Source organism: Vipera berus (assembly GCF_964194415.1).
Source record: "Vipera berus genome assembly, chromosome: 8".
In the NCBI taxonomy this organism is placed as follows: Eukaryota; Metazoa; Chordata; class Lepidosauria; order Squamata; family Viperidae; genus Vipera; species Vipera berus.
This window is the reverse complement of record NC_138211.1, coordinates 11,086,521-11,113,568: the sequence shown is the minus strand read 5'-3', so window position 1 is coordinate 11,113,568 and position 27,048 is coordinate 11,086,521. Positions and strand designations below refer to the sequence as shown.

Here is a 27,048-nt window from a genome sequence, read left to right as displayed (position 1 = left end):
CTATCTGATCATATTGTCTAGAAACACCAGATATGGAACATCAACTTTTAAAAAATATAAAGCAATTATTGAGGCAAAGGCTTCTTCCCAGGCTTCATGGCTCATGTGCTGATGAAATAGAGGTAGCACTGCAGTCTTAGTCTGGAATTCTGTCCTGTTATCCTGGAACAGACTTCTCGCATCTGATGTCTTCCAGGTGTGCTGGACTCCCAAAATCCAAAATTCCCTTTTCTCCAACTCAGTGTATCACTTTAATCGTTGTCATTTAAATGCAAACTCTCTCAATAGGCTGGAATTGCAACTTCCAGAGTTTGCCGCTTGAAAATTCTGGATGTTTCGGTCCCATCATTTTGGGTGGATATTTGGTGGACAAAAGCTGACACAACCCTATTGGATTGCACTTGAGTTAACATAGTCTGCACGTTCACATTTGATGCTGCATGTGTCCACTCAGGAATAAAACCATACAGGTAGACCTCAACTTACATCATTTAGTGACTGTTCGAAGTTGCAACAGCACTGAAAAAAGTGACCTATGATCATTTTTCACACTTACAATCATTGCAGCATCCCCATGACTCCATAATCAAAATTTAGGCGCTTGGCAACTGGCTCATATTTATGACGGTCGCAGCGTCCCTGGGGTCCTGTAATCCCCTTTTGCGACTTTCTGACAAGCAAAGTCAATGGGGAAGCCAGATTCACTTAACAACCATATTACTAGCTTAACAACTGCAGTGATTCACTTAGCAACTGTGGTCAAAAGTTGAGGGCTACCTTATTTCCAGTGAAAATGTGCCTGCATGCTAGCATCCTTTGGCGGAATCACATATTAATTGACGTGGTTTATTTCCTTAAGCGTTTATTTTTGCTTTTCACTTTTTATTTTGCAATACTTTCTGCCTATGCCCCTCCTAGGGTGGAAGCCATCCAAATTCCTTGTAGGCTTGGCACACCTCCCATCAGAACCCAGAGGTCCACCATCAGAACCACACCTTAGATCCTCTCTTATGTACCAACAATTATTCGGTTGTCTTAAGATTCTCCTTTGGAAGCAGCCAGTGAAGAACAAACAGCCTCATGCTTTTGGTCTTAAATGTGACATCCGCATGGTTCTAATCCTACAGTTTTCCTACTGGTTGGAATTGTGGCATGAGGGAAAGACAGCTGTTGTGAGTTGTCGACAAAAGAGCATCTGAGGCCACCAGCTAACGTATAACACTCTGAGAATCAGAAAAGGTTATAGAATGATATTTCGAAAAGCTCACTGTCCCACAATAGAACAGGATTAATTAGTTTAACAATCCCTGAGAGAGAGATGTCTGTGTGGCCCATTTTTAAAGCCTCTTGGTTGTGAGAAAAATAAAAGATGTTTTTTTTAAATGCAAAAGCCAAATGTTAAAGGTCGTATCGGGAGTTTTCAGATAAAAGCCAATTGCGTTTCGAAGATAAATTGTTTGACTTGGAAGGCCTATGTTAAATCTGGTTTGAGCTTTGACAGTTTCTTGATGATCCAATATTAATAAATAATTTTCAGATCTGAAAGCAGAAGCTGCCCAACACGTTAAGCATATAAGATGAGCTCAGACCAAATATTTTCCTACTCCCAACACTTTTGGTCTGTTCACGCAGCACATGAAATCAGAATATGTGTTATTTTTTCCCCAATTTAAGCTGTTGTATAAAGATAGCAACTGTCCTACTTGTAGTTTATGAATTCAGATTCCTTGGTTCAAGAAACCATGATTAAAATAAACCTTAATGCGGCATGATGCGTGAGCCCATTATCGATCTATCTAGTGAATAAGGCCCTGAAGTAATGACTTCCTGATTCTGTTTGCACAAAACGTTAACCCTGTTTTAATGGGTCACACAGTGTACTAAAACTAAACTCACACTGTAGCCTTGTTTTGGCTTTTTTTAACTACCTCATCTGCTAAAATTGGCTTAGATAGTTTATGGCTGAGAATTTGGGGCAGCTACAGCCCCTTGCACTGGTTTCACAGGCTAGACGTTCAGGCTTCTTGCATCTAAAGCATGGCTTGGGCAGAATGAAATGGATGCAGCCAAGCTACCATCGTTCATGCCATACAATACTTTTATTTCGTCTTGTACCGTCATAAATATGAGTCAGTTGTCCTTCTATTCTATGTACTGTCTGGCTGCTAAAAATTCTCATATCTTAATACATGGCCATGGTGGTGCAGTAGCTAGAATGCAGTGTTGCAGGCTAACTCTGCTTACTGCCAGGAGTTCGATCCTGACCAGCTCAAGGCAGACTCAGCCTTCCATCCTTCCAAGGTCGGTAAACTGCGGACCCGGATTGTTGGGGGCAATATGCTGACTCTGTAAACCACTTACAGAGGGCTGTAAAGTGCTGTGACAATCTTGATGGTGGTCTTCCATCAGAGCATGGGAGAGAACAGTAGAGTTCTGATGTTTGCCTTTTGTCTCTCTTTGTTTTCAGGGATGTTGACTGGGGAATTCTGTTAGAATAGGACTGGGGTGGGGTGAGGGATACATTATAGATACTCCTCAACCTATGCCCCCAATTGGGACCCGAACTTCCATTGCCGAGCAATGTAGTTACTGAGTTGCACCTGATTTTACTACCTGTTTGGCTACGGTTGCTAAGCAAATCACTGTTAAGTGAACTGTGTGGTCGTTAAGCGAATCCAGCTTCCCCCATTGACTTTGCTTGTTAGAAGCTGGCTGGGAAAGTTGAGGATGGTGATCACGTGACCCCCCCAGATTGAATGTTTTGAACAAACCTTTATTGTCAAAGTACAACCATGTATACATTGACATTGGCTGAGCCTCCCTTCATGCCCCCACCACCACAACTCACAGTGACAACAAACCCTCCATCTTGTTACACCATGTGAGCTAATTGCACAACACACCGGCCTCGCAAGTCAATACATAAAGTTATTTCCCGTTCAAGAGCCTGACAGCCCATGGATAGAAGCTGTTCTTCAGCCTGTTGGTACGGCTGGCTATACTCCTGTATCTCCTACCTAAATACATGCTGGTGGCCAAGTACCTCAATTCAGATCACATGACCATGGGGATGTAGCAACTGTCATAAGCGCAAGCACCAGTTGTAAATCACTTTTTTCAATGCCGGTGTAACTTTGAACGGTCGCTAAGTGAATGCTTTTAAGTCAAGGACTACCTGTATCATAATGCTAGTCTACCTTGGAGAAGAGAACTCAGAAAGTGAAGGCTGAGGACTTCTCTCGGTGGGCACTGACTTCTTCAATGCTCAATCTTCCAACTTGTTCCTTGATTTATAACCACTGGCAGCCATTGGGTTAAATCACCTGTAGGCTTGCGTTTGTGCTGTATTCCACTTATCTATGGAGCCTAGAAGTGCTGTGGAATGATTTAACAGCTCTGGAGGCAGTTCAGGGATGGGTGAGACTAGCACAATGAAATTTAATTCAGAGAGAGATTCTGTTGGTGGAGATTCTTCTAATCTGATCAAAGGGCCCTACTTACATGTGGAAAGGTACATTGGGAAGCCACGAATCTCTTTGATTCCAGCTGGTTGCGACCTGAATCATAAGCTTAAGTGCTTATGACTGAATTTGCTCTTTCCTCTTTCTTCCCCATCACCTTCTCCTTGTCTGCCACATCTGTCAGGCTGTGAACATGGACTAGGGGTATTTGTAAAAGTGTGAACTAGACAGCGGGATAAAAATAGTTTAAATATCAGCATGCTAATCAAATGGGTGCAAAGCCATACTTTTCTTTTTTTTTTCTTTTTTCTTTTTTCTTTTCTTTCTTTCTTTCTTTTTTTTTAAAAAGAATGGATTAGGAATTTTGCAAAGAGCATGTCCATGAAATTCTCCTGGCATGCAGTCATTAACCTCTCTCTTTTTCCCTGTCCTTCTTCAGGGGGGCTTTTTCCGTGGTGAGACGCTGTGTCAAACTTTGCACTGGACATGAATACGCAGCCAAGATTATCAACACCAAGAAGCTCTCAGCAAGAGGTAGGGCTGGTTTCCTTCTTTCCGCAAAATGGCTGGGCTTTGCATAGTTCTGCTCTAGAAGAATTCTGCGGTTTTGGTTTCCCAGAGCTGCTGCCGTGTTTAAAGAGACACACTCAACATGTGGAACGATGAGAAAATAGATTGGTAGTTCTGGTGAACAAGGCAAAGATGCCGGAGATAACAAGTGCAGAAATTACTGCTTATCAACAGGAGATAATGGAAAAGGCTCTCGAAGGATGAATAGCTCTTCCTGCAGTTTCTTTTCAAAAGTAGTTTGCATCCCTTTCTTTCCTTCGGTTACTAGGGAATTTTTTTTTGTCATTTTCCAACCGTCCCTTTTGCCCTTGGAGTTTCGAAATTTATGATGAGCTCAAAGGACCCAGATATTTATATTTTATAGAGTGGAATGAACTAGTTGGCAGTGGAAATTTATGGATGGAAAAGGGTGTCTGTGGGAATAATGAAGACAAAATGAAAGAAATTGAATTTGCTGAAGATATGGTGTGGTGAGCGATTGACCTGGGCCTTGTGACAGGAGAGCCAGGCAGTAGGTGAAGATGAGAGTCATTAAGCCATGAAGTGCTAATTTTAAGAATCTCTTAAGTGACCATGAGAGCGAAAGAATTCATTTCACCTTGTACTTGGTTCACACGTGACTTTTAGTTCTTTTCTGACAGGAAGCGGATCATACTAGATCTTCAGAATTGCACGTAATAATCTGTATTCGGAAATACAGAGATGGGGACTCAATGTCAGGGCCCAAGAACCAAGAAGGACAGAAGAATTTCTTCTGAACAGCTTCTTTTATTGTTCCTCACCGATACAGAGGGACAGGGCGTGTGAAAACGCTGCCTCTTTTGACGGATCCTAAACTGAAATGTGAGCCGACAAAAGATGGTGGCAAAAGAGCAAAACGCTTGGGCTAGGCTGCAACAACTGAAGTGCAGTGCCCAAGTCAAGAGAAGTTGTTTCTCCCCACTATTCTCAGTCGGTTAGATTACACACAGAATACGGCCTCCACGATTTTAGGCACACTGGCAGGGGAATTCTGGAAGTTGAAATCCACACAACGTAAAGTTATTGAGGTTGAGAAATACTGGATTAGACCTGAGGAAGAATTTCTTGACAGTAAGTGCTGACCATCGAAGTGAAATATATGGCCCATGGAGGGGTTTCTTCCCCTTCACTGGAGGGATTGGATAGTCCTCTTTTGGGGATGCTATAGTGAATTTTGCAGTGTTTGGGGGATTGGATTGGATGATCTCTAATCTTCCTTCCAACTCTTATGATTCTGTGGTCAAATCCACAGGAGAGGAGAAAAGTTCTTTATATGAAGTAGAAGGTCCCATTGGGGCGCCTCTGTTCAGGGTAAAAAGGGTTGGATAGATAAGATCTAATGTTCTGCTTGGTTCAGCTCCTCCTCTCCAGGTTGTGGAGACATCATCATCATCTCTTTGTCCATTTCCACACGAAGAGCTAGCATTTCCCATAATTTAATTTTCAAGCCATAATGTTCGATCCCAGAGGAAAACATGATTTGCCTTTTAACGATGATTGCTTAAAGATAAATTCCATGCACAGCCTAGGCAGGGTAACTAACTTGCTAATTGGATTACTAAAGTTTAGGTGCAAAGGACAGGCTGAGCTTGAGATATTGGAGTTTAGAGGGAAGCTGATTAGTGGCAGTTCTGAAGTGTTTAAAAGGAGCTCATGATTATGAGTAGATTAACTCTATGTGAGAATGATACAGGAGCTGTACAGGACTTTGTAAGTAGTAGTTATCAAAAGGCATTTTGGTCAGACTGCAGAATACCGTATTTTCTGGCATATAAGACGACCCGGCGTATAAGACGACCCCCGACCTTTAAGAAGATTTTCATGGGTTAAAAAGTCGTCTTATACGCCGGAAAATACGGTAACTGTAAAAGGCTGATAGGTAAAGTATTGGAAGCAAGTATTTAAGCTAAGACACTTAAGTTAAAGTAGAAATGTGGGAATCCACAGTTAAATTTGCAATGCATTTACATCCATGTGAGCCTGTTTAGAATCAGCCAGTGTTTCATTCCTCTTATGGGAATCCGGATCTATTAAGCTCCACAGATTACATCAGACTAGACTGACAGAAATTCAGCTTTACACAAATATTTCCACACTGCCTGTAAATGGATATCTTGTACATGGGAAAGAAGAAAAGCAGTGGCTTTGCATAATATGCTAAGATATAAGGTGATTTTGATTTTGCCCAGAACAAATATATCCGTTGCTGGATTTAAGCTATGGTTTGTGCCTAAGTGTTGATTGTCTAGTAAATGAATTACAGTAGCTACAAAAATTGAGGGGGAAAAAACTACTTGCAAATATAAATATGTTAATTCACAATATGAACATTTCAATTGTGGCTTAAATAAATAAATATGGAATACAGGCACTTGTTTGACATCTAGTTTGTTTCTCTAGGAAGGGAAAAGCTCTTAGAGACCAATATAGGTTTTGCATCAAGTGGGGCCCCCATATATTTTTCTGATACACAGCACACCCTCTTACCACAACTATATATTTTGTATTCAGATTCATTTTGTTAAACTCCCTGGTGCGCGTAGCTTTTAACTTGCCAGTTGGGACTCGGTTTGATCTCCTGAAGGTGCTAACTGAGTTCTTATTATAACTGTGCTTCAGTTATGTTTTAATTGTCTTTCTGTGTTTTAATCCTATAAGCTGCTTTGGGGGGAAAAAAGCAGGATGAAAATGATAATTTTTTCTTAAGTGTCAAATTCTGATGGAAAAAGCTTACTGAGGAAAAAAATGGAAGTCTGGAAATTATTAGCTGTGCATTGTTTCAAAGTTAGGTTGGCCAGTTGAAAAGGGGCTAATGACGAAGATCATGTTTGACAGCTTCACCAATAAGTTTGCTTTTTTTTTGAAAAAGTTAAGTCTTATTTTTGTCCTTGTGAGCGCCTGGATTTATTCAGTATAGATTAGTAAATAGTAGCCGGGTGAATGAATAATCTGAGCATCCATAAAATTTATTTAATTTATATGCCATCACATTATCCAGAGTGACTGACTTACAATTACAAAAATTACAAAAATTCACAAAAAGAAGCGGATGAATTTAATGAAGTTTGTTTCTATTTGAGTGAGCGTTAAATAAAACATCTAAGGACAAAATGCAAGGATGAATTTTCTCATGATTTCATAATCATAGACCAACTTTTTGGTCTATTACTATAAGGAATTGAATTTAAAAAGGAAAAAAAATCCCTAACTTTAACCATAGCTTTTACACAGATCGGCTGGGTTCACATGTTATATCACTCTGTAACCTGATTTGAGTTAGTCATTACAGCTTGGAATGTGCCAGACAAATATATAGCTTCTTCGGTTTACTTTATACCATTACCAATACCAGTAAACAGTAAACTAATAAAGTTCAACAAGGTGTACATTGTTATTTCCATAATCTCACTGGGAAATTTGCTAATCAGACTCTTCCCTCCCTCCCATCACCCTCTCTGCTCTTTAAATTTCCAATTATTATTTTTTTAATCCCATTTATATCCCGCCATTCTCTGAAGACTCAGGGCAGCTTACAATCTAAGAAGCATAAATCAATGTGCTTAGCAATAGCCTTCATTCTATGTATATGCCTGCTTATTAGGGCTTTTGCCCCCCCCCCAAGCGGCATTATTACAAAGTCAGCTTATTGCCCCCAACAATCTGGGTCCTCATTTTACCTACCTGGGAAGGATGGAAGGCTGAGTCAACCTTGAGCCTGGTGGGATGCGAACCTGCACTAATTGCAGGCAGCTGGTGTTACTTAAGGAGGCATTAGCCCACTGCTCCACCAAGGCTCTTGGTGAGCCAATTGAGTTTATCAACCAGATAAGAAACCGCAGAATCTCCTTAGAGTCTCATTCCTTTTCTTTTCTTTTCTCTTTTGATGAGGGATTCCAAATTCTGGATCTTCAAAGGGAACAGGGGAGTAGGCAGTGGAAATTAGCAAGTTGTGTCAAGTTTTGCCTCTCTTCTTTAGAAAAAAAATATGAAAAGTGGTAGCTTGTGCATGATTTCAGTGACTTGGGCATGGCGATTTCCTTTTTTAATTATTTTTTCCAATCCCTTCCCTATGTAACCCACATAGCTGCATCCTCCACATACTTTCTCAGACATAAATATATCAGTTTTTGAGACAATCTCTGTGTGTAAGTTCAAAGAAGCTTTGCAAGATGAGAAATGACAGAGCTTGCAGAATACAAAGTACCTCTGGAGCTGCCAAGTCTGGGCAAGCAATAAAGGAGGGATATCCCCAGCATGTTATCCACCTCCTCCTTTGCCCTCTCCTTTATATTTGCTGAGCATTTTCTTGGAATTAGGAAAGTATGACAGGGAAAAATAAGGGGGAAAAGAGACCATATGAAGATGAATAATTATATGAGGAGCGTCTGGCTACGTCGCCTTTCCCTCTGAAAGAAAGCATTGCAAATCTGGGGATAGTCCTAGATCAGAGGTGGGCAACTATGGTAAATTTAAGACCTGTGGACTTCATGCTGGCTCAGGAATTCTGGGATTTGAAGTCCATGGGACGTAAAGTTTAATGAAAAGAACTAGGGTTGACATGATAGCAGCGTTCCAGTATCTCAGGGGCTGCCCCAAAGAAGAGGGAGTCAAACTATTCTCCAAAGCACCTGAAGGCAGGACAAGAAGCAACAGATGGAAAGTAGCCAAGGAACTAAGGAGGAATTTCCTGACAGTGAGAATAATTAATCAGTGGAATGACTTGCCTCCAGAGGTTGTGGGTGCTCCAACACTGGAGGCTTTTAAAAAGAGATTGGACAACCATTTGTCTGAAATGGTATAGGGTTTCCTGCATGAGCAGGAGGTTGGACTAGAAGACCTTCAAGGTCCCTGCCAACTCTGTTATTCTGTTACAGGTCCATTGTTATCCCTGGACACTCAGTTGATTTTTTTGTAACCAGGAGAAACCATTCTTGGCTGAGGCTAATACATCAACTGCTCTGTTTCTGGATAGGATAGCATGGTTGTGGTGATTCATCATAGGTAACCTCAAGATTGGATGACTGTAACACCCTGTTTCTCAACCTTATCATGGTTGCTGACTCGGGAATTCTGGGAGTTGAAGTCCATACATCTTAAAGTTAACAAGGTTGAGTAACACTGTTGTGATGCAGTCCTTTCCTGTAAGAAGAAGTCGGAATGTTACAAAATGCGACTGCATTATTACCTTGGCTTTCAGACTTCTGCCATTTAGATTCAAGGCATTGATGTCAGGCTGCCATTCCCTAAATAACTCAAGCCCACATTGTATTAAAATATGTCTGCAGTGATAGCTTTTTCCTAAGCATCCCTGATCTCGGGAGAAATCTTATCATTGGAGAGAGATTTTACATGTCCTCACTTGCAAACTGGCCACTTGATGGTGATACAGAGATGGATCTTCTCTGCAGTGACATCTGTGCTGTGTGGAATGACTTCCCATCTGGTTTGTGTCACCATGGATGGTGACGGGAGTTGCTTAAAAACCCACCTATTAATGCCAGTTTTCACCGGCCTCTCCTTCTTCCCAGTTATTGTTTTGATCTTGTTCTATTCTGTTCCCCCCCACCCCCACCGTCCGCCTCTTTTATTCTGTTTTGGAATAACTTTATAGCTATTGTAAATCACACTAATGAGAAGCTACCTAGAAAGCTTTTAATAAATAAATAAACCTCAGCTCTTCTTTAAATAAATAAACCTCAGCTCTTCTATAAATGTTGATTGCACAGTTAAAAGCCTTGTTTGGTATGTCCTAAATAAATTCTTGGGTACAAGTTAAATTATCCTCCAGGAGTAAAGAATATTTCCTGTCCATTGAACTATTGTATGAATTTTTACCCTAGATTCTTTTCTTTTTCTGAAACTTGGGCTTAAAATGTTTCAAGAAAATTTTATTTTTTTATTTACCACATTTCTGCACCCCTACCCCCCCACCCCGCTCTCTCTGAAAGAGGGGCTCCATTGATTTCGTTCATTGTATGGCTTGGCAGGAAAGCCAGGTATATAACGTGAAAGCTTTTGAAAGGAAATGCAATGTTCTAGCAAACTCTTTCGAAACAGCAAGTGGGATCATACTGCTAATTAAAGGCCAATTAGCAAGTTTATTGATTCTCCTCAAAACTGTTGTGGAAGAAACTGATACAATGCTCAGGCAATTTAAAATGTACACAAAGAACACACAATTTATAACAAGAACACACACTTTATATATTGTTATATAACAATATATAACAAGGTCCAGGAAAAAGTATTTTTTGGGGAAAAAATTGATTTGATCAAATCATTCTGATTGTATATACAAGCAGTCCTTGACTTACAAAATTTCGTTTAATGACGTTTCGAAGCTACAATGGCACTGAAAAAAGTGACTTGTGACCATTTTTCACACTTATGACCGTTGCAGCAAACCTCCCCCCCCCCCCCGTGGTCACGTGATCAAAATTCAGACCCTTGACAACTGGCTCAAATTTATGATGTCAACGGGGAAACCAGATTCCCTTAACAACCATATTACTAACTTAAAAACCGCAGTGGTTCAATTAACAGTTGTGGCAGGAAAGGTCGTAACACGGGGCAAGGCTTCTTTAACAAGTGTCTCGCTTAGCGACAGACATTTTTCAGCTCAATTGTGGTTGTAAGTTGGGGATTCCCTGTTAGACGAATGGCTATCCAAATACAAAGAAAGAAGATAGTTGAGGGGATTTTTGTGGTTGAACTAACTTCTAATGTTCACCTTAGAGTAAGGGTCCCCAACTCCCAGTCAGTGGACCAGTACCGGGCCGCAGTATGCCAGCAGCCAGTCTGCACAAACAAGCAAAGCCCCATCCGCGAGATGCAGGCAGCACAAAACACCACGCACCGTCCAGTCCATGGAAAAATCTCTCTCCACGGAACCGGTTCCTGGTGCCCAAACTGTTGGGGACCCCTTCCTTAGAGTTTAGGTCATCAAGATAAGGCAGGAATCAGTGCTCCCCAGAACACTGTACAGAGCCTACCCCAAAGGACTGTTATTGAAAAATAGGAGAATTTGTAATCTGTATGGGACCTTGAGTTATTGAAGAAAAGCCAGGCTAGAAATAAATGGGTCTCCTGACTTCCAGAATTATCAAAAAGAAAGCCAAATATCTATTGCAGGGGTCGGCAACCTTGGCTCTTTTATGACTCGCAGACTTCAACTCCCAGAATTCCCGAGCCAGCTACGCTGGCTCAGGAATTCTGGGAGTTGAAGTCCGCGAGTCATAAAAGAGCCAAGGTTGCCGACCCCTGATCTATTGGAAGAATAAGATATAGATGATCTTTATTGTCGTTTTTTTTTACTGCGGGCACACTGGTAACGGATTAAAAATGAAATCCTGTTGCCTCCTCTCAAAAGTGGACACATACATGACATACATGTAAACATGCTATATACATGCATATACCTACACCCTTACATATAAATATATATAAATATTAGTCACTGTCCATCTTGGATACGTAGCGGAAAGAGGAACCTTGAGAGTTTACAAGGTTGATACTGTATGGAGCAAAACTGTGACTGAATCTGGATGTTCTGCTTTGGGTAAGTTTAAAAATAAGTTTGAAAACCGTGGTACCCACTTAATATCTGCTTGACTCAGAATAACAGGATAACAGAGTTGGAAGGGACCTTGGAGGTCATCTAGTCTAACCCCCTGCTCAGGCAGGAAGCCCTATACCAATTCAGACAAATGGCTGTCCAGTCTCTTTTTAAAAACCTCCAGTATTGGAACAAACCACAACTTCTGAAGGCAAGTCGTTCCACTGATCAATTGTTTTCACTGTCAGGAAATTTCTCCTCAGTTCTAGGTTGCTTCTCTCCTTGATTAGTTTCTATCCATTGTTTCTTGTCCTGCCTTCAGGTGCTTCATCAGTCAGTCAATCTTTATTTCAGTTAATGATTAAGCAGATCATCCTTTTTATCATTTTTGAGTCCTGCATACTGCATACTGTCATTCTTGTCTGCAGTAAAATAGCTAATCTACTCTTATCACTACCGTGGAAGGCTTCTTGCTGATTAAGCCAATTCCTAAACAAGGGGGTTGGTGACTGAAAAGCAGAAGCTTTTAGTCATGCCTGTGTGAAGCCTAACGCAGAAATGAGTATTTTTCAAGATTTTAAATAGGAACTTTCATACGGATGCTTGTTTCTCTTAAGATTTGAATGCTCAGCTTGTTTTTCTCAATCCAGGTCTTACATGCTAAAAGTTCAGAGGCCTTTCTAACCCAGTTTTACACATCCTCTCACAATTACACCTTGAAAGATATTATTTGAAACTCTTCCTCTCTACCTTTATTTGAATTTGGAGAACTCTTTCCCCTGCTTGATTTTTACGAAAAATCAGCACGATTTTGTTCAATTAATATTTTATTATTCCTTTTTCCTGCTTCTGATTCCATTACAAATGCAAGTCCGTGGGATGAGAACTGGCTACACTCCTGTTGTCCCAACTTAGCACAGAAAAGTAGACATGTTAGGTGACTGTATGTAGTAATAATAATAAACTCTGTTATGGCTTATGCTCAAGAAATCATTGGAAGCAGCATCAACGTTTAGTAATGTCCAGATCTCATTCCTGCTTTTATAGAGGTTATAATCTTGTAATATAACCTCTATATAAACATCCAATCAGAAGGTGAGTTGAACTGAAATATGGCAGAAGTTGATTGTAGAAAAAATTTAACAGTAATATATCTTTTCACTATATATATACTGTATATATGTATATGTATATGTATGTATGTGTCTGTGTGTGTGTATGTATATGTATGTGTGTGTGTATATATATATACATACACACACACACACACACACACACACACACACACACACACACACACACACATATATATATATATATATATATATATATATATATATATATATATATATATATATATATATATATATATATATATATATATATATATATATATGTTTTCTGAGGTTTTCACGGGTGTTTGTATGTAGATCTTTGATCATTTGGGGTTTTTCCCACGTAGAATTGGAGGTATCAGGGCAACGTTTCAACGAAATCTCATCCGTCATCCTCAGGCTGGTGACTTCAGCTTCATTTTTCTGGGGGAAGTGTGTGATAGTGGCTGTTTTTTCTTCTTTTTTAAACTGCCAGAAGGGGTGTGTTCTGTGGGTGGAGGCTTGGCTGTGTTCTGATGGGGTGGAGGTGTGCTCTGATTGGGTGTATATACTGTATATGTATGTGTATATATATATATATATACATACATACACACACACACACACACACACACACACATACACACACACACACACACACACATATATATATATATATATATATATATATATATATATATATATATATATATATATATATATATATATATATATATATATATATATATATATATATATATATATATATATATATATATATATATATATATATATATATATATATATATATATATATACACATATATATACACACATATATATACACACATATATACATACTTACATACATACATACATATATATTAATGAGAAGCTTCAGGACAAAGGTTCCTGCAGGGTACAAGAGGAGATTACCTATGTTTCATTGTAGTTTTCTAAATATATGCCAGACTGGTTTCTTCTCATATTGTAGTAACCACCAATTATAGTTAATGTGCTACGTGCATCGGGCTAATTGATCATACATAATAAGATAAAACAAGCACCTGCTTAGCAGAATACTCGAAATAATCTGAACTATGAGTTTTGTTTTGATTTGTCCATGTTTATTATTTGTGGTTTTTTTGAGAGGCATTATAGCTTATGTACCAAAGAGTCTTGATTCAGTTGCTTGCAAAATGCCAAAGACCCCCCCCCCCTGAATTAAAGATTTGATCTGCAAAGATAAAAAATACTACATGGCAGCAAAGAGATTACTTTTTTTTGCCCAAAGTTTTGCAATTCAGATACGGTAGCTTTGATTTGAATTACTGGTTAGGACTAGAGAGAGAAGCCTTTGGTTGAGCTATTGTGTTTCCCCCCAAATAAGACCCAACCGAAAAATAAGCCTTATCGTGATTTTTCAGGATGATCGTAATATAAATCCCACCCCCAAAATAAGCCCCAGTTAAGATCGTCAGCCAGGCAGACTCATTTAGTACCGTATTTCCTCGAAAATAAGACCTAATCGAAAAATAAACCCTAATGCCTCTTTTGGAGCAAAAATCAATATAAGACACGGTCTTATTTTCAGGGAAACATGGTAGTATTCTGAGCAGTTGCACAATTTAAAATACTGGTGATTTCCTCGAAAATCATAGAAGATGCTGAGTTCTAGTCCTGCTTTAGGCACGAAAGCTGGCTGGCTGACTTTGGGCCTGTCACTCTTAAGCCCAATCCACCTCACATGGTTCTTGTAATGAAAGTGGGATAAAAATAAAATTCTGAATAGTTCAGGAATTGGATCTTTAAAGGATCATTATTCCCCTCTGTAAGACTTCCCTTTCTTAGTTAGAACTAGAGAGAGAAGCTTTTGTTTGGCTGTACCTCATAGAAGGACTTAGCAATAGCACTTATACGCCGCTTCACAGTGCTTTACAGCCCACTCTAAGCGGTTTATAGAGTCAGCCTATTGCCCTCAACAATCGGGGTCCTCATTTTACTGACCTCGGAAGGATGGAAGGCTGAGTCAGCCTTGAGCCGGTCAGGATCGAACTGATGGCAATGAGCAGAGTTTGCCTGCAATATTGCATTCTAACCATGGCAATGCCACGGCTAATGTAATGCAGACCCAGTTTTCTTTAAAAATCTGGGGATTCTAGTACTAATATATTGGTGGTTGCGCACATCAAGGTTAGGAAACGCTTGCTCTAAGTTTATACTGACCCTAACCATTAGAGATTTTGTGCAGATCTAAATAGGAATTCAAATAAATTATGGGATTTAGGTATATAAAAGACCTATGACTCAGACTGTTATTTACTCCCCCTTTAGTTTTGTTATATAAAAGAGCCACATAATTTTGAGAGTTATTTTCATGAGTTGCCATTATTTTCATTGGGGAGTTTATCACCCTCAGGTTTGAAAGGCTTCTTAATAGTTACCTAGCCATGGTTTGCCTGTGGATGTATGTCCATGTGAGCCTGTGATTCACAACAAGTGGAAGATTTCTGGTTTATGTTGTATTCTTGTGGATATATCATGTTGACCTGTCTTCTCGCTATTAAATACAGGGTGGAAAATCTGATACAGATTGAGTCACCACATATGAGCAATTATCAGCCACTTTGCAAGAATGGTTTTTAAAAAATCTAAAAACCTGCTCGCGTCAGACAGAAATAGTGGTGGGCTAGAAGAAATTTCAATGTTTTTTTTTAAAAAGGTTTTGGAGAATTGGATGCTGTAACACAGAATATAGGGACGCGGTGGCTCAGTGGGTTAGGACGCTGAGCTTGTCGATCAGAAGGTCGGCAGTTTGGCGGGTCGAATCCCGAGTGCCGCGTAGCAGAGTGAGCGCCTGTTACTCGTCCCAGCTTCTGCCAACCTAGCAGTTCGAAAGCACGTCAAAATGCAAGTAGAAAAATAGGGACCAGTATGGTGGGAAGGTAACAGCGTTCCATGCCCCTTTGGCGTCTAGTCATGCCGGCCACATGACCACGGAGACGTCCTCGGACAAGCGCTGGCTCTTCGGCTTTGAAACGGAAATGAGCACCGGACCCTAGAGTTGGAAACGACTAGCACGCATGTGCGGGGGAACCTTTACCTTTACCTTTACCTAACACAGAATGAGCATTTTGTAAATGAATAGATGGTTTTTTCTTAAAAAAAATTATTTAGCATTCTCCAGCATCACTTTGTAGGTTTAACTGTCGGAATTTTTGCTTTCCGAAACCTGACAGATGTTTAAATAAGAATCTTAATTTCTCTCGCCCTCCATTCCTCCCTTTGTCATCAAACCTTAACTTGATACCTCCGCTTTTTTTTTGACTAACACTTCAGATTTCATTTGGGACTTTGAAAGGTGTTCATAATTGGTTGATTCTAGAATCACAATCTCTTTACCTGCTGCAAGCTGTGTGAAATCAGAAGGTGGCTGAATTAAAAGAGTTTTTCACAGTTCATAGGGGGCGGGAATAAGTTCAGCTCAGAAGCAGAAACCAAGCATAGCAATAATCAAAATCATGTGTGGATCCAACCAAGCGTAAGACCTAGTCTTTCAGCTAAAGGGTTTTCCTTCCTCTGAATATTGATAGTGCATTGAATCTGAAAGAGAAAAGAGGTAAACGTGTCTTGGAAATTCCAGTGTTCACCGGTCCTTTAGAAAGGGCTACTTTTGAATAGAGTGCAACTGGACACCCACCTGCACGCTCACTCTTAGCATAGTGGGGAAAAGAAAATGGGTGGTTGTCTTCTTCTGCTTCTGTAAGCCAGGGGAGAACACGCTTTGGATGGTCAAAGAGAATCAGGGTCTATGGTGGTGGGTAAGAGGGTGATGCAACATGTTTGGAGGGCATCCCCCCCCCAAGCATGTAAGTAGAGCCTGAAATTTCTCAGTCTGAATATAAACAAGCTGGTGCACTTCAGGAGCATAAGGGAAGATCTTCCTCCTCCTCCTCCCATCCTCCTCCTCTCTTCACTGTTTTAAGACTTTAAATGCAGTTCTCAGGTTTCCTGGCTAATAGCAATAGCACTTAAACTTATATACCGCTTCACGGTGCTTTACAGCCCCCTCTAAGCGTTTTACAGAGTCAGCATATTGCACCCAACAATCTGGGTCCTCATTTTACTGACCTTACAGTTCAGTTCAGGTTAATTCAAACTAAAGACATAACCCAGACAACTTTGAACCCGCTCCAGTCCTTTACATTTTAGCAGGAGAGTATGTTCCATTTCTCCCTGTTTACTCCCCATTTTTCCTTCCTCCAATTCATTTTATTTCCGTGTTAGTTTGCAATGTGCAAATAAGGCTCCTGAAAACACAGGTGGCTTATTGCATTTCCCATAATGTATTGCAGTTTTCCTTCATCTCCTTCGTTTTGTATGCTTAGAGAGGGCTGAAAAGCACTACAAAGCGGTATATAAGTCTAAATGCTGTGGCTATTGCTATGTTTCACTAATAGTTTAGTTTAGTTTTCCCCTGATAGGCACACATACAATTTTTAAAAAACAAAAACAAAAAATGAAGAACCACATCACAAAATTCTTTTTTGAATTGTGTCTTCATGTACATGTTTTGGATTACCAAGAGTGAATTCTAATGCAAACCTGATCAATTTTCTACTCTGTTTTAGCATTAAGGGAAGACATTGATGCTTTTTCGTTCAATATGTATAAATGTGTGCTTCTGTCCATGTGTGTTTGGGAATTACTTTCTCTAAGGACAGATGTCCTTCCAAATCCAGTGTTCCAGATCTCTCTAACATGGGAGAATTTTTTTTAAAAGCCTTTCTACCCTTCCAATCTGGCAGCTTTTGATCAGTAGGGTTTAATTATTGGCCATTCCACAGTCAGATCACTCCACTTGGGCAATGATTGATTTGTAAATGCGTAGTGTGCCACAGCAACCTTGTTCTCTTTGTAAAACCTTTGGATAACTTCATATTGGTGCAGATGCAGCTCAATGCAACAGATTGGCCCCAATCCAAGATGATTGATCTCCCTACATAGTTTACAAGAACATAGCTTTGGCCATGAATATATTAACTTCTAGGATGGTGTTGGAATCACTGATTTAATTACAGTACATCTCTGTCCTTAACTCCTTGTTGACAAGCTTAGGAGACAAGCTATTTTAAAGCAAATGTGTCTGAGCAGAAGACTTGTGCTTTTCCATTGGCGTAAAACATTTGGTTCTTTGTCTTCTTCAATGACCTTTCAAAAGAGGCTGATTTTGTCACAGCAAAGGGTACTCAGCTGCTTCATGATTAAGAATTTTCTTCTAGGACTGCCGCTTTCTTGTACAAAAACTGTGTGCACACATCTGATGCGCACTACACAATGTACCCAAGAGTGGGGAACACAAACACAAATGGCTACTTTGAAAGAGAAAGAAATGATTTGATTATTTAGCTATATAGAATGTGTACATGGTTCCCCATATCAACTTATTGACAATAATTTGTACACACGCATAGGCATATATGTACATACACACACACTCAAACATATACTTTCTTAAAAAACAGCTTCTGGAAAGACATAACTCAGTGGGAGAACATTGCATGGAGATTGTTGATAAGTAAACAATACACCCACCCACATGCATAAATGTACATGTGTGCATACCCATGTTCCCACACATGTATATACTTTAAAAGCAGCTTCTGGACTAACTTAGTGGAAGAACTTTTCAGGTAGATGCTCCAGAGTTTAATTCCTGGCACATCCAGTTAAAATTTTTAGATCATGGCTGCTGGAAAAGAGTTCCACTAGAAACCATGAAGATCATGTGTCAGTTGGCATAGACAGAAACTGAACAAGATGGAGCATTGGGCCTAAGAGTCAGAGTCGCCTGAACTGTGAGATGGACAGCAAATAAATCTGATGAATAAAAAATAAATAAAACCAAAATAGACAACTAGGTAGCATCAAAGAAATTCAGTTAACAGGGCTGAGGACATAGGTGGTCAAGAGAGTAGTACAAGGTGAATAGGGCAGCAGCAAAAAATATGGCATTCAGGATGGGTTTCTCCATTTTCAGCTGCAATTTTGGGAATGTTATAGACATTATCCTTTATTAGTCTCAGCTATGTTGGGTTGGGTTGAGAGGCTACCAGAAATTCCCATGGTTGATAGATTAGACTGGGAAGTCAAAAGTCTTTTGGAAGAAGCAATCCCTTTGGTACTGCTGCCAAGAAAACTACGTGGATGTGTTCATGAAATCAGCAGAAGTCAAGCTTGGCTGGAAAGAGAGATTAACTTTTATCTCTTGTGCCTGTTGTAAGACTTTCAGCAGTCATATCCAGAAAGCCACTAAAAAGATTGGATTGTGGGATTGCCTGGAAGAATAAGTAAAGAAACAAAAAAGATGGTTGCAAGGTGATGATAGACCCATACAGGGGGAGTCTCACCTTGAAGGCATTGTGCTGCCCTACAAAAAGGTAGAGCCAGCACCACATACAAAGAAGGTGTGCTTAGGTGGGGTGTTAGTAGCAACTGTGGGGCAAGAACTGACCATCAAACTACCTGCCAGTTATTTTACTGAGAGCAAAGCAATACCTGGGCAATTTTAAAAGTGAGAAGCATTAGGTGTTAAGAGACTAACACTTGCTAGTTTCTCTATAGACCTCTCTACATCTGGAATTTAACTGCTTCCTTTATGATATTTGGTTTCTATGTATTAATGATCTTGTATTTGCAGCATGCTCAGAGGTGTCTAATGAGCACGCCTGCAGCGCATCGCTGTGTGTGCAGCTTTTATCTGTTGCCCAAAGTAAAGGCACTTTGGGGGCTGTTCATCTCACACGCTACCACAGCTTCACCACCCCACGTTAAACGGCTTCTTTCCTTTGAATGTCTGAACGTCTGTGGGGTGTTTCCATGGAGACATGTTCTAGCTGAATGGATGACCCTCTCCTGCTGTTTCCATCTTCCATCCATTTGGTCTCACTTCCATTGTATCTTTGCTTTCCTTGGCAGCCCTTTTCGCCTTGACCTCAGGAGCGGTGGATGAGGTCAAGGACAGTTGTTGCTGGCTTCCCATCAGTTCTGTATTTTGAGCAGCAGCTGTTAAAATCATACTGTTTCTGCAAAGGTTTGGCCCTGATGAGCATCAAGTACATGAAGGAGGTCAGGATTTTGTTTACAGTTTAGGCCTATTTTGGCAGGGGGTGGGCATGATACTACATTCCAGTGCAAGTAATCAGATTTATTTTCCTATAGTATTACAACATACTATGTTCATTTTAAACCACACTCAATCAATGAGTCTCATCGTGCATCTCATTTAAGGGCATAATCCTGTCCCTTAGGAAACAGATTTTAAAAAATGAGCAACGCATAGCACAAAAGGAAAGAGAAAGAAGAAGGGAAAAGGAAATAAAACAATTGCAATCATCATTTATTAACAATAACTGTCAAGCACTTCTTAAAAGGAGCAATTGGCATAAAAACATCTGGGGAGGAGGAGGAGGAGGAAAATTGTCTTTTTTCGGGAAATCAGTCTTGCATAATGGACCTCAGGGCTGAGAAGGAGGATAACAGTTTTCCAAACATTATAAGTTCAGAATATCTTTATGTATCAGGAAAACAAGCAACTGTCTCCCCCCCCTCCCCGCATCAGCAGATGGTTTGAAAAAAAGATCAAGGAATGTCTTAATAGCGCAGTGGTTAGAATGCAGTATTTCAGACTGACTTTGCCCACTTCCAGGAGTTCAATCCTGACCATCTCAAAGTTGACTCGGCCTTCCATCCTTCCGAGGTCAGTAAAATGAGGACCAGGATTGTTGTTGGGGGGCAACAGGCTGTCTCTGTAAACCGCTTAGAGAGGGGCTGTAAAGCACTGTGAAGTGGTATATAAGTCTTAAGTGCTATTGCTATAGTCTAGTCTAGTCTAGTCTAGTCTAGTCTATCTATATCTATCTATCTATCTATCTATCTATCTATCTATCTATCTATCTATCTATCTATCTATCTATCTATCTATCTATCTATCTGAATCTAAAGGAGGATCCAGATTGTTGGAGGGCCAGCAGGCTGACTTTGTAAACCGCTTAGAGAGGTTTATAAGTGCTATTGCTATAATCTAGTCTAGTCTAGACTAGTCTAATCTATCTATCTATCTATCTATCTATCTATCTATCTATCTATCTATCTATCTATCTATCTATCTATCTATCTATCTATCTATCTATCTGAATCTAAAGGAGGATCCAGATTGTTGGAGGGCCAGCAGGCTGACTTTGTAAACCGCTTAGAGAGGTTTATAAGTGCTATTGCTATAATCTAGTCTAGTCTAGACTAGTCTAATCTATCTATCTATCTATCTATCTATCTATCTATCTATCTATCTATCTATCTATCTATCTATCTATCTATCTATCTATCTATCTCTAAGGGAGGACCCAGATTGTTGGAGGGCCAGCAGGCTGACTCTGTAAACCGCTTAGAGAGGTTTATAAGTGCTATTGCTATAATCTAGTCTAGTCTAGTCTAGTCTGTCTATCTATCTATCTATCTATCTATCTATCTATCTATCTATCTATCTATCTATCTATCTATCTATATCTAAGGGAGGACCCAGATTGTTGGAGGGCCAGCAGGCTGACTCTGTAAACCGCTTAGAGAGGGGCTGTAAAGCACTGTGAAGTGGTATATAAGTCTTAAGTGCTATTGCTATAGTCTAGTCTAGTCTAGTCTAGTCTAGTCTAGTCTATCTATATCTATCTATCTATCTATCTATCTATCTATCTATCTATCTATCTATCTATCTATCTATCTATCTATCTCTAAGGGAGGACCCAGATTGTTGGAGGGCCAGCAGGCTGACTCTGTAAACCGCTTAGAGAGGTTTATAAGTGCTATTGCTATAATCTAGTCTAGTCTAGTCTAGTCTAGTCTGTCTATCTATCTATCTATCTATCTATCTATCTATCTATCTATCTATCTATCTATCTATCTATCTATCTATATCTAAGGGAGGACCCAGATTGTTGGAGGGCCAGCAGGCTGACTCTGTAAACCGCTTAGAGAGGGCTGGAAAGCACCATCAAGCGGTATATAAGTCTTAAGTGCTGTTGCTATTGTTCTCCCTTGCCTAAAGATCTTTAGTGATGAATGGGGTGTAATGTAATGTTTACTGCTAATCCCCTCTTTTAAATAAACGTGGTTAATAAGATTCAGTGAGAATCTAGCTTCCTTGGGGATAAGGAGCTTGACCTCCTGCCTCTTCATTTCCCTGCGCAGAGGCTGTCTGGGGAAGGCTGAAGGAGAAGAGATTCCCACCCAAGTAGTAACAGGGCCTCGCTTCCTTTGTCTTCCTTCCAGTTTTATCTCCTCATTAATTGGCAATAGGTAGTTGTGCAGCATAGTCTTTCAAATACACTTCCATGCTCCCCGGTAAAGGGCCTTCTCCTTGCCACCAATCTTGGGATCTTCTCAGTCTCAAAGACAACTTTCATGGAAGCCAGCAAGGTGGATACGTCGGACAGGGAGTTTCCACCAGGTTTTCCAAGGCTCTGGTGACATTGGTCCGTAGTAGCACCCTAAGTCTTCGTTTTGCTTCTCAAGAAAAAAAAAGGTCATTTAGATGCTGATAGTGATGAGGAGCGAGGAGGAGGAGGAGGTGGGGGCTGCTGATAGTAATGATAGCGAGACACTTATGCTTGATCTGTTACAGAGATGGGTTTGCTCTTCCCCTTCTCTCCCCCCCCTCTTTCTCCCTGCTTCCCCTCCTTGCTCAGTTCCCCACCCTCCTGTATTCAGAGCAAAAAGTCCCTCCTCTGGCTCTGCTGCTGTGCTAATCAGTGTCCTGGGTGGGCATGATGGGATTAGCATACAGCTGGGTTAATAGAGGACATTTTGAGCCACTGCAATGCAGGTAGATTGGAGCATGCTCAATCGCATGCTCCACTCCTCTGCCAGTGAGAACACAGCTTTGCACATTTGACTGACAGCACCCAGCCTAGGCAGACTTACCATGCTTGGCCTATGCTCAGCTGCTTTGGAGCTTGACCTGTATGCTCCCGAGCCTTTAATTTGTCTATGCTGCTGAGAAGTTCCTTGGATCAGCACCAGATTCTTTTTCCGGCTCGGTTTTTCTCCTGATGAAAGATAGTAGAGGGGTGAGAGGGATAAAACAATACAAAGCAACAGCAGCTTAGCATTTCTTCTCCTTCTTCTTACTTGCTTGCCAACCATACGAGAAGAAAGAAAGGCCTTCTTGCTGTGACTCCATCTCCCTTGAGCAATTGCGGGACATACTGAGCAAGTCAATCAGTCAGTCAGTCAGTCAGTCAGCCTTTTGTTATGCAAAGACAATTAGAATAATAATGAATGAATAGGCTGCCCTTCCTTCCTTCCTTCCTTCCTTCCTTCCTTCCTTCCTTCCTTCCTTCCTTCCTTCCTTCCTTCCTTCCTTCCATCCATCCATCCATCTACCTATCTATCTATCTATCTATCTATCTATCTATCTATCTATCTATCTATCTATCTATCTATCTATCTATCTATCTATCCATCTATCCATCTATCCATCTATCCATCTATCCATCTATCCATCTATCCATCTATCTATCTATCTATCTATCTATCTATCTATCTATCTATCTATCTATCTATCTATCTATTTATCCGTGGGCTGTTAGGCTTTTAAATGGGACATAATCTTATGCAGAATTGACTTGGGAGGCCGGTGTGTGGTATAGTTGGTCCACATGGTGTGGTGGGATGGAGGGTTTGTTGTCACTGTGTGTTGGGGGGAGAGAGCACGGGGGGAGGCTCAGCTAATCTCAATGTACACATGTTGTACTTTGACAATAAAGGTTTATTATTTATTATTTATTCTATCTATCTATCTATCTATCTATCTATCTATCTATCTATCTATCTATCTATCTATCTATCTATCTATCTATCTATCATCTTCCCCCTTGTCTCTCCCCCCCCGGGGGTGGTCTGTGCCTTCTTGGGTCTTCGACCAGAGGTCTGGGAGTTTGAGGGTTCTATGTAGTACAGGTGGTCCTCGACCTACAACAGTCCATATAGTGACTGTTCAAAGTTACAACGGCAGTGGAAAAAGTGACTTATGGCCGTTTTTCACAGTTACGACCATTGCAGCATCGCCACGGTCATGTGATCAAAAATTCAGATGCTTGACAACTGGTTCCTATTTATGATGGTTGCCGTGTCCCAAGGTCATGTGATCTCCCTTTTGCGACTTTCTGACAAGCAAAGTCAATGAGGAAGCCAGATTCACTTAACAACTGGGTTACTGATTTCACAACTGCAGTGCTTCGCTTAGCGAATGTGGCAAGAAAAGTCGTAAAATGTAACAAATGTCTCACTTAGCAACAGAGATTTTGGGCTAAGTTGTGGTTGTTAAGTGGAGGACTACCTGTATCTTAGCTGTTCCTAGAAGCACTGCATCTTCTGGACAGAGAGTTCGGACGTTGTTCCTAGAATCTGTTGGACCCCTTTTCCCAGCTTAGGAGTCACAGCTCCAAGTGCTCTTACCACCGCTGGGATCGTTTTGGCCTCTACTTTCCACATCCTCTCTAGTTCTTCCTTCAGGCCCTGGTACTTCATAAATGAAGTTTTGAAGACAAAGCTAAACACTAATGCAAACTAATACAAGCCCTTTGAAAAGGCACATCTTGAGGCACACCAGGCTGCAAATCCCCTCTTCCCCCAGAGTGAAATTGTGGCGGGATCTTATGTGTCCTATGAAAGCCCAGCCCACTTCACCGGATATAGTCTCTGGCTTTGCAGCCGCGCCCCTGCCCCCAGGTCTAGCAGCAGCTGGCCATATGACCATAACGAGGGCTTTGATGAACCAGAACACCACCTAGCCCTCCTTTTGCTCTGTGGCGACTCACAGCAAAACATGAGTATGAGGCAATGTAGCTAGAGGATGTTGACAGAACTGCCCTTCATGAATGTGTGTCATTTGATTTTAGAGGTTTCTAGTTGGGGAATGTCAGTTGAACATCGTGATAACAAGTTCTGTAGCTTAATGTGGGCTATTTTGGCTGGGTAACAGCAGTCTAGCTGTCAGCAACCTTTGCCCAATTGATAGAGTCTACATCAGAGGTCCCCAAACTTTTGGACCAGTTCCTTGGAGAGAGGTTTTTCTTCAGACCGGAGGGAGCCTGGTTTTGTGTGCTGCCTGCATCTTGCAGATGGGGCTTTGCTTGTTTGTGTGGACCAGTTGCTGGCATGCCGCAGCCCGGTACTGGTCCATGGACTGGGGGTTGGGGACCCCCGGTCTACATTACAAGCTAAAGAACTCTAATAATGTGTCCACTAGCTAGAAATGCTAAACAGGATTATGCTTGGTTAGTTCTCAGAATAAGAGATTACAAGAGAATCCCTTGTGTATAAGTACAGGTTGTCCTTGACTTACAACCCTTTGTTTAGTGGGCATTCAAAGTAACAGCACTGGGAAAAAAAAGATATACTTTATGGCCATTGCAGCATCCCCACATTCATGTGGTCAAAATAACAAGCATAGCAAAAAAGTTGCAAAATTCGGTGGGACTCATTTAACCCCCGCCTTGCTTATCAGTGAAAATTCTGGTTTCAGTTGTCGAGATCTATCTGTAAGCTTGGAAGTTCAAAAAATACATTCCTGCAAAATGCAGTGGCAGACCGTTTGACGCAAATACCCGGGTAATTATCAAGAGTTGGGCTTGACATGAGGGAGTTTTGCCTTACTTTTACTAGAAAATCCTAATTTTGCATGTGGTTCTGAGTGGGTAGGAAGTAGAAACAGATGCATCATAAAGGCTTTGCAAGAAGGATATGCGAGAACAAGATCACAGTTTGTTGTTGTTGTTTTTAAATGAAGCCAGCCACTGGCTATACATGCAACAATGCAGTGAGAATCATATATTAGATTTAAGGAGGTTGGATAGACTTCAGAAAAAAAAATGTGTGGTAGTTTTGCTTAGTGGATGGAAGAAGAAGCTAAGAAGGTGCAGGCTTGCCATTGCCTTAAAAACCTAGTTGGGATGTTATAACGATTCGTGATTTTTTTATGTTCATGCCTCCAAAAATATAATTTCACAACTTATAGAAAGTGGCCGTTGTTTACATTGAACATGGTTGAGAGAGAAATTCTTGAATCCATTTTTTTTAATGGAGCCTCAGTTTCCCCTTGGAATTGGCAGGTTGTTTCCACTTAACTGCTGTGTTATCATTATTTTTAGCACTTGTCAGTAAAAAAATATATGTTTTCTTCTAAATCACTAAATCAATACTTGAGTGAGCCCAGTGAGCAGTTTGGGATAATGAGTACAACAGGAATTTCTACAGCAATGTTTCTCAACCCTGACAACTTTAAGATGTCCTGGCTGGGGCGCATTCTGGGAGTTGAAGTCCACACCTGTGAAAGTTGCCAAAGTTGAAAAACACTCTTGTAAAGTGTAGAATGCATCTGGAAAGGAGACCTCTATTCAAATTCCTGTCTTAAGCTCTAGCAGCCTTCAAGGTTGACTCAGCCTTCCATCCTTCCGAGGTAGGTAAAATGAGGACCCAGATTGTTGGGGGCAATTAAGCTGACTTTGTAATAATGCCGCTTGGGTGTGTGTGAAAGCCCTAATAAGCAGGCATATACATAGAATGAAGGCTACTGCTAAGCTTGTAAGCCGCCCTGAGTCTTCGGAGAAGGGCGGGATATAAATGGAATTAAAAAAAATAAAAAAATAATAATGGAGACCTCTAGCCTGAATGTAACACATGCAGTGAAGGGAACTGTTGGAAGAAGTGTTAATTCTTGCAGGAGTTTTGTGTTGCTGTTCTTATTTTGGATGTTCCACATCTTGCTAGACTAGATAAGCAACAACCAGGATCCAGACTGTTGCAGACCAGGGTGAGTTTCATCAGAGGAGGTCAGCTATAGAAAGGAACTGAAAGCAGAGAAACTCTTTATGGAGAATTGGAGGCTGAAATATCCGATGCTCTAAAAATTATCTACAGTTAAAATCAGAATTTTCCTGATATCGTAAGAACATAACTTTGATGATAGGCATTATATTTCTCTGGGACTTTTTAAGGATCTGATTTATTATCCTGCTAGCTAGCCTATCACCATTCATTTAATTCCACAAATGTATTTTCAAGCACATCACTCAATTTTGCTTTCTCTTAGATGTGGCATTCTTTCCAGGATTCCAATTGTCTATAAATATTCTTGCTCTCTCATTTGTGAAAACAAAATCATGTAATATTTTTTTTGGAAATCTCTTTGCTCAGATTTCCGGTTTGCAGTTTTTAGTTTCTTATGTCATACATAGCACACACATACGTGCACAAGACCAAGGTTGAACACCTCTTAGAAGACAAAGAAGAG

General features: G+C 40.5%; 1 protein-coding gene across 4 annotated transcripts in view; it reads left to right on the top strand.

The window, feature by feature from the left end:
- The window catches only part of CAMK2B (calcium/calmodulin dependent protein kinase II beta), a 173,546-nt gene that overhangs the window by 33,120 nt on the left and 113,378 nt on the right, over nt 1–27,048 (top strand). For all 4 annotated transcript variants that reach the window (XM_081333755.1, XM_081333754.1, XM_081333753.1 and 1 more), the window contains exon 2: nt 3,901–3,995. In XM_081333755.1, coding sequence (XP_081189881.1) covers nt 3,901–3,995 — 95 coding nt within the window. The remainder of the gene's footprint in view (nt 1–3,900; nt 3,996–27,048) is intronic.